General features: G+C 33.9%; 1 protein-coding gene across 1 annotated transcript in view; it reads left to right on the top strand.

Annotated features, from left to right (window-relative positions):
- LOC109106292 (cyclin-dependent kinase 14-like) overlaps positions 1-12,241 on the top strand; it is a 434,688-nt gene that overhangs the window by 18,568 nt on the left and 403,879 nt on the right. The window contains exon 3 of the mRNA XM_042740300.1: positions 5,443-5,456. Coding sequence (XP_042596234.1) covers positions 5,443-5,456 — 14 coding nt within the window. The remainder of the gene's footprint in view (positions 1-5,442; positions 5,457-12,241) is intronic.

The following is a 12,241-nucleotide window of genomic DNA, read 5'->3' as shown; positions in this document are numbered from 1 at the left end:
TAAAAATAAAGTTCATTCACTCTTTCCTTCGTTGGGATCAAACGGAAGGCAATGCAAAGAGTGTTTTTTCACAGCTTGGCGCTGAGCAACATCTTGTTGTCTTCAGAGTATTTATATCGTTTGGTTTCTGTGTAGAACTGCGTTCGACTCTCTCGTAAACTCTACATGTGCGAATCGGTGGGCGGGGCTAAACAGGCAGTGATGTAGAGTGGGTGGGTGGAGCTAAACAGGCAGTGATGTAGAATTGGTGGGTGGAACAAAACAGGCAATGATGTAGAATTGGTGGGTGGAGCTAAACAGGCAGTGATGTAGAATTGGTGGGTGGAGCTAAACAGGCAGTGATGTAGGGAATTGTGGGTGGAGCTAAACAGGCAGTGATGTAGAATTGGTGGGTGGGACTAAAACAGGCAGTGATGTAGAGTGGGTGGGTGGAGCTAAACAGGCAGTGATGTAGAATCGGTGGGTGGAGCTAAACAGGCAGTGATGTAGAATGGGTGGGTGGAACAAAACAGGCAGTGATGTAGAATTGGTGGTGAGCTAAACAGGCAGTGATGTAGAATTGGTGGGCGGAGCTAAACAGGCAGTGATGTAGAATTGGTGGGTGGAACAAAACAGGCAGTGATGTAGAATTGGTGGGTGGAGCTAAACAGGCAGTGATGTGGGTGGAGCTAAACAGGCAGTGAGTAGACTTGGGGCGTGGAGCTAACCAGGCAGTGATGTGTAGATCGGTGGGTGGGAGATAACCGGCATGTGATGTAGAATCGGTGGGGGGAGCAAAAGGCAGTGATGTTGAATCGGGGGGTTGGAGCTAAAAAAGGCAGTGATGTCGAATCAGTGGGTGGAGCTAAACAGGCAGTGATGTAGAATCAGTGGGTGGAAACAAAACAGGCAGTGATGTAGACATGGTGGAGTGGAGTCTAAACAGGCAGTGATGTAGAATCGGTGGGTGGAGCTAAACACGCAGTGATGTAGAGTGGGTGGGTGGAGCTAAACAGGCAGTGATTACCCACACAACCACACCATAAAATAAAAAAATCAACAAGCTTGTCGTTTGGCAGACTGCCTTCAATATAAGCTGTTTTTAGACTGTTTTTAGGACTGATGAGCAAAGTTTTGAGTTCTAAAAACATATGTTTTTATAGTACAATAACCCATTTTTTATTTAAAATATAAAATAAAAAATAAACATTAAATCATTATTATTATTATTATTATTAATATAATTTAAAAAAACAAAATAAATGAATAATGCATAAATAATCTTAGTTAATTATTATTATGATTATTTTAATATTATTATTTTATTCTATTATTATGATTAGATTATATTCTATGTAATGGGTCACACTGTGTGCTGTCTTCAGGTGTTCTCATGAGAACCAGACTGACACAACACCTTGATGTGCACCACCTGATACATTTTATCATGTTTTAGGAGTTAAAAATGTTGTATAAATCAGTGGTGAATAAAATTATGAACAACACCACTCAATAAAAGCCTTTTTCAGAATATAGATGGGAATAATGTATGTAGACAAAAGACAAAAGCTAAATAGGCCAAAACCTCAAAATTGACCAGTGCATGAAAAACAGTGTTTCTGCCTGTGGTGTCTTGCCTTGAAGATGTTTTTATTCAGTTTGTTCTGTATGTGCTGTTATATCAGTGATGTGAGTAGCTGACGATGGAGTGTGTTTAGTGTGAAGCAGCACGAGGCTCTGCGGGTTAAAGCCTCCGAGAGATGACCTCACTCACAACTCCTCTGAGCTCATTTCCTGCTCACGCCCTGCACGTGTGTGTGAGTGTGTGTGTGTGAAACCATCACTGCATCAATATTCCATCATATCAGCATATTCACTGAAACGGAGAGTTGGACCGGATTCACAGAAATGAATCAAATGAATCAAATTTAGCAATTGGCTCAGTTCTTGCTACTGAAGTTAAAGGAGAGCGTCTGTGAATCTGAATCTGACTCGTCTGTGTTTGAGACGCGGCTCTCCTTCACATCGATCACAAACACACTGAATATTTCAAAGATCTTTGACCTTCAAATAACATCCCGAACTAAAAAAAAAAAAAATAACAAAACCCCCACTAACTAGACATCAGTAACTTACAGCATACAGCAGAGGAAAAGTTAGGAAACATTACCATTTTTTAATGTTTTTGAAATAGCACAACTCTTGTTTTTTTAAGTTTTCTGAAATTACGCACAACTCTTTCAACATGCTAATGACCAGAATATAGTAATCTAATCAGAATATAATAAGTTTAAGCAGCAAATCAGCGCATTAGAATGATTTCTGAAGATCATGTGACACTGAAGACTGGAGTAATGATGCTGAAAATACACAGAAATAAATTACAGCTTATCAGATATTCACATTGTAGAAATATATATTGAACTGTAAAAATATTTCACAATTTTTACTTTTTTTTTTTTTTTTTTTTTTTTTTTTTGTTTTTTTTTTTATTTTTTTTTTTTTTATTTTTTTTGTTTTTCAAATTAAATGCGCCTTGCAAGCAGAATAGACTTAATCAAAACATTATGATGTCTGCAAACTTTTGACAAGTATATAATTAAACTGATTTCAAGGCCTGTAAAGTTGTGTTGTATAATATAATCATGACTTATAAACTAAACCACATTATAAAATTAGTTTTTACACTGATTTTATACACATACTTTAGACTGATACATTCTTAAAATACATTTTGAAAAACAATATTTATTCCATATTATATTCATTCAAATTAATGGTTTTGAAAATGTATAAAGGCGCTGTTTATCAGTATGTATATTGGTGCTGCATATTAGATATAGTTAATTTAAATGTATTTTTCCTGTGAGATTGTATGGAAAAGCATGTCAGAGTTTCTAATGAAGGTCTCCTTTTGTTTTCCGTAGAAAAAAAAATAAGAGCATGTGGGTTTAATCATGTGAATCGTGACAGAATTGTAATTTTTGGCTGGCACGTGTTGTGAAATCCCACATACTGTATGTAAATTATATTCAGAGTGTTAAACCTGTCAGTTTTACCTGAGACTAGCTTCACCTTTTTAATTAAATGCTGTGTTTTCATGCTGCTGCTGTTGAGTGAGTCTCGCCGGGAAACTCACAGCCAATGCAGATCAGCTCAAATTCTAGAATATATTTGTTTAAATCTGTGCATAATTCTCCAAATCCAGTACATCAATATTAATTCTCCGTTTCATGCACAACTGTAGCTGTGGAAATTTCCTGTGAGGAGACGTCCTAATGAAGAGATGCCATCTGATTGGCTTTATTAACGAGCGCTTCACGGCCCAGAGTGATGAATGAATCCTATTACGGTGTCAATTGGGGTTATTTGCAGCTGAATTATGTGATGATACTAGACGAATTTTATTTTGGATTTTCAACTCTATACTTTCGTGCTGTTTCCTGCCACAATCATATTGGTATTGGCCGGTATGCTAAAGATGAACTTGAGGGCAGATGAGCGACTATCATGATGGGTTCAAGTATTGATGACAATGAGGGTCCAGTGTTTTCTGAAATAACATACGTTATCCCGCAAATTATGTGAAGTTTATGCTTAGTTAGAAAAAAAATATCTGCCAATGGAGCCAGAAATAAATAAACCGGGTTTCCCTTTGAATTAAGCTGATTTTTCGGACTTCACTGGCCGATATTTGTTCTTGTTTTAAGCATAAACTCACTTCATTTTGACTACATTCCACCGAAAACAAGACCTTACTTTAAAGTGTTATAGTTAAATAAAACTCAGAATTGGAATCCATAAAAAAATTTTTTGTGCTTGAAATGAAATATTAAACCATATAAAGTTATAAAATATTAATTAAAATATAAATATTATTCAGATATTTATATATGTTTATTTTATTATTTATATTTATCAAAAAAATAAAAATAAAAAATCAGCTGGTTGCCAAGGCAACATTTCTTATTTTAATTCATTTTTGACTTTATTAACTGAAATAAAATAAAACATTAAAATAAAGTTAAAACAAATTAAATAAAACAAAACTGAAAAATTAAATGAAAATGGTAAATATAAAAAAATCTAAATTCAAAATATTAGTAAAAATGATCACATCTCAGTGAGCTTTTGATGTCATTCTGCATCTCAAGTAAATGTATCTTAATTTAAGAATGTTTAGATACTTGATATCAAAATGACGTGAGGATTGTGTAAAAAATAAATAAATAAAATTGCCAATGCCAGTGTTGTTTGTCATTCAAAATGTTCTCATTTTTGCTAAACTTACACTGTGATAGTCTTATAAACAAACAAATATTAGTGCATTTTAATTATATTGAATTATTTGATTGCAATTGATGGTAATATTGATATGAAATTATAAGAGAGTTTTTAATATATAGTAAACTATAGATCTTTTGGACAGTGTATTTGTGATGTTTTGCTGTCTGTGCACTATATTTTGAATATATTATCTTGATGTATTATGTACGTGCTTGAATTTTTGTTGTTTTAATTTAGAAGAAAAGGAACAATCTTTATAACGGCAAAACAGTCATTGTCTTGTGTCAAATAGGATGCAAAATGTGTAAAATATCGAAGGCATGATTTACATCAACCTTTTTCAACATTATTAAGATTATTAAAGTATGTTTTACTAGAAAATACTTTCTACTTGAAAATGTCGCTTTTAATTTAGTGCTAAACACCATCATTTTTGTTGAGTGAAAATTGTTTAAAAGTAAATCCTACACAAATTTTTTGCTGTACATCATGCAAACATATAACAATAAACAGTTACATTATAATCAATTAAACAGTTACTATTTACCTGCATATATCTTTTTGATTTTGATATTCCAAAGTGACACCCCCTCCCCCCCCCCAATTAACTTATAAAAAATATATTTTTTCTAGAAAGCTGTAAACAAATCTTATTAGAGTGTGTTTTACAAAAAAGTACTATTTCGGTTATTTCTATTTAGGGTTTCATGTTTAATTCAATGCTACTTGCTGCTTCTTTGTAACTAATTGTGAAATTTGAGTAATTTAACATTTTAAAATTTTAAATTTAAGTTTCAATTTCAATTATTTAACATTGTTATGTGTTGCATTACTGAGAGCAGAATTAATTGTTATATTATATATTAATTATATTATATATTATTAAATATACTAAAAATATTAAATATAATACTAAATGATACTAATGCTAAATATTAACATAATACTTATAAAGTATAAGAAAAATGCTTATAAAATAACTAAAATGATTTGATTTAAATTATTGAAATCATTTTATATTTTAGGAGTATTGTGGTTAAAAGTACATTCTCTGTCATTGGATGATTTAAGTTGAAAACCACTAGAATAACTTTTAGTCGTCTTGTTCATGTTACTCTTCTTTGATTTTTTGATGTATTTTTTGTGTACAGTATGGTCTTCTTACCGGAACACAAGGATGGTTTGATGATGTACTAATGAGGTCCTTCTGAAGATGCGTTCAATCGAGGCTTTATTCGTACCAAGGACAGAGCAAACAGCTGTGCTCAGAATAGCATCCTTTCATACCCGTCCTATTTCTGCAGTATTGTGCAACTTTGAAATGTTGGTGTGCAGGAATAATGCCTACTGTGCTATCATCAGTTAGAATTGTCCCTATGAAAATAGAATTATTTATCTGGTTTTTTATGCCAGATCCATTACAAAGATCTCACTGAGAATTGGGCTATCTTCAGTTAGAATTGTCCCTATGAAAATAGAATTATTAATCAGCTTTTTTATATGAATGGAAAAGTTACGCAATTTGTGACATTTTTGCACGGTTTCGTTTTTTCGATATCATTATAATTGTGTTTCAGTGTAATTTCATAAGTTGCTGATTTATGTGTCGGAAATTAATATAACGTGATTAATGCATTACAGTGATAATGCTGATTTACCCCCGTATATAATGTGGAAATCTGTACGATAATAAAGAGATTTATGAATTTTTAGTATTAAAGTCATTCAGCTTTAGAAGTATTGTTAATTTAATTTATTCGTTAATTTCAATTTAAGTGAATTTTTTGGCAACATTATCAAATAAATTTTTGTTTTTTTAAATAATTTTTGTTTTGTTTTATAACATTACCAAATTAATTTATAGTTTTTTTTAATAATTATATAATATGTTCATATATAACAGCATTAACAAATTAATTCTAGTTTTACGATTATTTTGTTTATTTTAGAAATATGTTCATTTCAATTAGTATGTTAATTAAATTTATATTCAAATATACATAACTGTTCAATGAATGAATTTTAATATTAACTTAATTTTCTTGAAGTGTTATAATTTACTTTGAGTAAATCATTTAATTTAACAGCATTACTGAATGAATATTTAATATTAAAACAATTGTATTTAATAAGCATTATGTTATTTTTATTTAGTAGTTAACTTACATTTAAGTTAAAAGAGAGATAATTATCTGACAATATTGAACAACTTTTAACATTAAATAATTTAGTTTATTTTTGAACTATTTTGTTAATTTAATAGTTAATTTAATTCATAAATTTAAGTTAAAATAAAACAACATTACATTAACAACAGTGGAATTAATGTCAATTGCTGTCCCTTTTTTAAATGCATGCAAAAAGTTTTTAGAAGATATGCAATTTTGTGACGTTTTTATTGTGTTTCAGCGTTTCTATCGTGTTTCAGTTTCAGTTCTTAATAAGTTGCTGGCAACTGGATTTCAATGTACTCATCAAAATCAAGTTTGTTATCATATTATGGAAATTGTTGAATCTTCAGTGTTAATATAGTTTATTATAAGAAAGATGTAACACGGCTTCTTAAAGGGTGTCATGACATGAGGAAATCAAATTTGCCTTGAACTTTTGGCATATAAGAGGACTTTGTTGCATTAAAACATCCTGCAAGTTTCACAGCTTAAAACGTTTGAATTATTAATAAACCATTTATTTAATCAACCTCCAAAAATGTCTCGTTTTGGATACAATTTGACAAAGTGACGTCTGGGAAAAAAAAATCATCACAGAATGAATACACTGAAAAAAACTGATTCATTGAATTTATTACATTTTTGTAAGGTAAATTTATTTAGTTACATTCTATTTTAAAAAAATTTGCTAAAAGTTAGTCAACTAAATTTGTTTTATGTAAATGTTAGCTAATAATATGTATTTAGTCGATTGACAACACTTACTTAATAAAATGTAGTATGATTTTATATAAACTAAATAAAGGAAGAGAACCAGATTGAATAGAAAAAAGAACAGAACAGACAGCTAGTATAAGAGGGTCTTTTTTTGCTTTTTGTTTAAAGGGATTACTCCACCCTAAAATGAACATTTTTGTCATTAATCACTACCCCCATGTCGTTCCAAACCCGTAAAAGCTTCATTCGTCCTTCGGGAACACAATTAAGATATTTGGATGAAAACCGGGAGAGCTTGTGGACTGTCCCATAGACTGAAAACTAAAATAAAGTGTCAAGGTCCAGAAAAAGGTATTTAGAAGTCGTCTAAGAATACTCCATCTGCCATTAGACATGAATATCTGGGTTATTTGAAGCGCACTGATTGAACACTTTTTGTAAAGCGCAGAAATCAAAATAACGGACTTTATTCAATAACTTCCTTGACACTGTTTATTTATTTGGCAGTCTATGGGACAGTCTCAAAGCCTCCCGGTTTCATCCAAACTATCTTAAATTGTATCCGTTAAATTGTATAATAAATAAAACGAAAAACCAATTGATAAACCTACAAAAAGATTAGAGAAGCTACCTTAGTTAGTAAATAGATAAAGGGGCATAGTTTTGTAAAGAATAGAATTAGAATAGACTGCTAATAATTAATTTAGAATAGAAAATAATAGAATGATAACTAATTTAATTGTTTAATTAATTAATACAGTTATTAATAACCACTGCCTTTTAGGACCATGCTGACAGATTATGGTTTTAAACTGATCATCACGGATTATTTTGATATAAAATTATAATCACGATTATTAATAACAATTATTCCAATCTTGTGACGAAAGAAAAAAATCTGCTAAACCAGCCTAAATTTAGGCTGGTTTAATCTGGTCTCTCCAGTCTTTGTGGTCGCAACAGTTTGCTGTGTTTTAACTGCGTTGTTCCAGCTGGTCTCCCAGCCTGACCAGATAAGGATTAGTGGTCAAAACCCCTCTAAAACCAGCCGTCTGACCAGCTCTTGACCAGCCAAAGACCGGGCTGGATGACCCAACTAAATCAGTCAACCAGCTTAGGCTGGGTTTAGGTTTTTTATTTTTATTTTTTTAATTCAGCAGAGAAATGCAATAACATTTTATGTGTCCTTTGACCAACCTCCACTGACTATACACTGAGTTCATTTAACCAACTATGATAATACAAACTCATGGTTTCGGTTAGTGTTTTGCCATCTGTATTCACATTACATCTTTCTATAGTGACAATTTTGGTTCGCAAATGGGAAAAAAACACTTCAGATCGCACAGTAAATTTGCTCAAAGATCGTTAATACACACTGAAAAACTAACATGGCCATGCCATTTTCAACAACATAAAACTGGGTTAAAAAACTGATAGAAACTCTTAATATAAATCTACAACAATTCCAATTTTATGTACATTTTTCCTCATTGTATGTCACAGGTAGGAAAAGCGGCATTTATTCCTAAAACACAATAGGATCCATTACTGAAACATTCAGTGAAAGTTTTGATGCATGGCACATTTGGTAACACAAACAGTTCAAATGGCTTGTGAAAAACACACACATTGTCTATAAAACACTTTCATTTTAAGCAGAATATCGCTGTGGAGAAAAACTGGTATGTTTTTCATATCACTCTTCAGCGCTTGTCATCAGTGAGCCGCGCACAGGTTTGCCAAGATTGCACAAATTAAATAAAACACGGGCTAAGAAAGAAGCAGAAAGAAAGTGTATCCTTAAAGGAGAAAAGCTCTGTTTGGGGCTTAAAGCTCTTCACATCTGGACAACCACATAGCATGAACGCTAGTATGAAGATTTGTTAGAAATGCAAAGATAGCGTTAAATGACAAATTAAAAATACGGTTTCAGGATAAATAAACGAGCCGGCCATATCGTGACGATTATTTTTAATTAATCCAGAAAGGTGGATATCGTTATCGAGATTAAAATACGATTAATCGTGCAGCCCTACTGCCTTTGTCAACCAACTTCAATAGAAACACGAGTTGACCAGCCTCACTAGCAGTTTTGATGGCAAACCAGCACTGGCCGCACTAGTTCAAGTAACTAACCCACCCAAACCGTGTCGATGTCTGTGTATTAGCTGGATCATAAGATATGTCGGATCTCTGCACAGATCTGAGGGTCGAGAGCCTTATGCTGTTGTTTGTGAAATAGAGACTCTTTTCTCCAAGTGTCTCATTACTATGGCAAACCTCCAACGGTTAGCGGTTCGGTGTGGGGGGGTTTTCCTGCGCTCAGTCTCTCCTGACGCTGTGATAATGGCTATTAGAGTTTGTGTGGAAGCCCCTGTTTTATTGAATTATAGGTCAGGGATGACCTCGTATCGATCTGTGTACGTGTGGGGTTGAGCTTATCTAGATACACAAACCATTTCTGATAGTGTAGACCGGGTCTAAAACACTAAACTCTAATTCAGCATTCCACAATATTGTAAAAATTAAAATGGTTTTCCTGTATATTCAAAAATCTGATTTGTGTCAAAATATTGTGAAGGGGGTTGTGGCTTGAACTGAAAACTTTTCTTTTATTTTTATAAGCATTATGTTAATTTGAGTTATAAATCTCAGTGTATTTCTATAAAGCAGCTATTCAGATGATGACCTTTTTCGATCCACTTCAAATGTTGAACAGGAAAATAATTAATGTTTTCACATAAAAAAAAAAATAAAAAAAAAAAAAAATAAGAAACAATTTCGATTTCGCTATAAAGCAGCTATTCAGAAGACGTTAGCAGTGTTAATTTAGTATAATTGAGATTAGTGTTGGGGAAAAGTTGCTTTTAAATGGGATGGATTCAGATTGGCTGTCAATGTTTTTATTGTTCATCAGCTGGAAAAAAATTATTTTGAAAGTGATTCCAATGATATTGTTTCTCTGTGTCTTTATCGTTATAGCTGTGGTGTGGACTCAGCTATTCTTTAATATTGAGAATGATTTGTAGAACTATATCTTTATTGTTATCTTTATAGTTATAGTTCTTGATGTGAACGGCCTTTACTCTACAAAAAAAAAAAAAAAAAAAAAAAAAAAAAAACCTTACTTGGTTACTTTTTATGAAAAGTAATGCATTATGTTACTTTTGTTACCCTGGGCTGGGTTTGCTTATTTGTGTTTTAATAAAAAAAATAAAATAAAAAAAAATAATAATATATATATATAAGCTGAAAAGACCCTTTCAGGAGAACAGGAGAACTGTCAGTCAATAAATTGGAAAACAAAGTAACTTGCGCTACTTATTTGAAAAACTTCATGGTAAATTTAATTTACTAGTTACTTGCAAATAGTAATCCGTTTACCCCCAACATTGATTGAGATACTTTATTGATATCTTAAACCAGTTTTTATTTTTATATTTTCATTTGAACTTTAGTTATTTATAGTAATTTTTCTGTGCATTTTTTTTTTTTTTTAATTTTTAGTAGTTTTTTGTGTTTACAATATCCAATTTTAGTTATTTCAATGTTGATTTAGTTCAGTAACAAGTCGCTGTCATTATCAGATTATTTCAGGTGTTGGGACTGAAGCAGCTAATATTAATTTCCACTGACTCTCTAATTACTGACAGATTTCAGTTGTTGTCTTGACTCTTCAGGCCTTTTTGCAGTACGTCTTCCCCTGTGTCATTCCATTTTATTACACAGAACTTAATTTCTGAACCTGATGTATGGAGTACTTGGGTTGTTACCGACATCTGGTGAAAATTTCAAGTCAACAGCACCTTCAGAAATATATTTACTGAGAAAAATGGTCACATTTTCAATACTTATTTTACCCGCTGTATACGTTCTGAATGCTCCGTGCAGTGAAATGCGACCAGAGGTGTTCTTAACAGGAGAGTGACGTGTTGCTCTCATGCTTCCACAGAGATGAATGTTCTGATACTGTTGATAATGTTACTCACGATTAATGGCAGCTTGACAGACCTGCGTTTCATATTTCACTGAAGCTGCGCAGAGCTGGAGTGAATCAATAGCTGAGGGAGAAACAGAGAGAGAGAGGGTTGCACGGCTCTGGATCGGACCATCTCACTCGCAGGGGTCGCAGCTCAAAGCCCGTCTCGTTTCTCAAGAGCGGGCGACTGGACAAGGACATGAGCGTTGCATCGCATTTCTAATGCGACCCTCAAGCCGCACTGAACGCACCATACACTCAACCTGTGCCACACAGCCATGCTCCAGACCTCACTTTGAAAGCTCCCCCCTGCATCCTCAGTCTCTTCTGCTTTAGTACGCTCTCCGGGCTTCCAGCCGTCCGAGTCGGAGAGAGACGTTTTGAATGCGTCGATTGGCCTGCATGTGTTTCGTCTGCATGCGAGAGGCACTCAGGTGAGCTGTTTCCTGCAAACAGTGACTGCAATAAGGTAAGAACGCAGCACCTTTCTCCCTTTCGGTGCATGCTGATCGGCACAAACACTCCCCAGATGCTGCCATCATCATCACGTTTAATGTGATAAATGCACTCATGCAATAATTCACACATCGTGCATGGGTCGGCGCACCTGAGAATCGCTCCAGAATCTGGCTCAGACGAGATGCATGCTTCATGCATCTGTCCTGTTTATTAGTTACGATGCTCTCGTCGCGATGACAACTTCCCCCGACAACTTGCCCCGGGGAGGGAGTGTGTAGGGAGGGAGGGAGATGATGGAGGAGGAAGCAGGCCACTCTCCCGTCTTCCCAGAGGCCTGCGGTGATGTGTGTCCCTCACACACTGAGATTACGCGGATGACGGCTGAAGGAACCACGCTCGCCAACAAATAGCTGCTCCGTTTACTGATACTAGTGCTTGAGAACCTGATCATTACTTACTATCTAAATAATCAATGCTGCCTGGAGCAGCATGTGAATTAGTTTGAGCTCAGATGTGATTCTCTTTGAGATTGCTGTGTGCTTTATGAAGCAGCGAGCACATAACAAAGCTTCGGTGGTCAGAGATGAAGCTGAGGTCACACTTTAACTCGACCCGCTCGCGCTCAAGACGTTCATTAGCGATTAGA

Source organism: Cyprinus carpio, chromosome B16 (genome assembly GCF_018340385.1).
Source record: "Cyprinus carpio isolate SPL01 chromosome B16, ASM1834038v1, whole genome shotgun sequence".
NCBI classification, from domain to species: Eukaryota; Metazoa; Chordata; class Actinopteri; order Cypriniformes; family Cyprinidae; genus Cyprinus; species Cyprinus carpio.
Note: the sequence above shows the minus strand (reverse complement) of the source record. Positions and strands in the feature narration are given on the sequence as shown.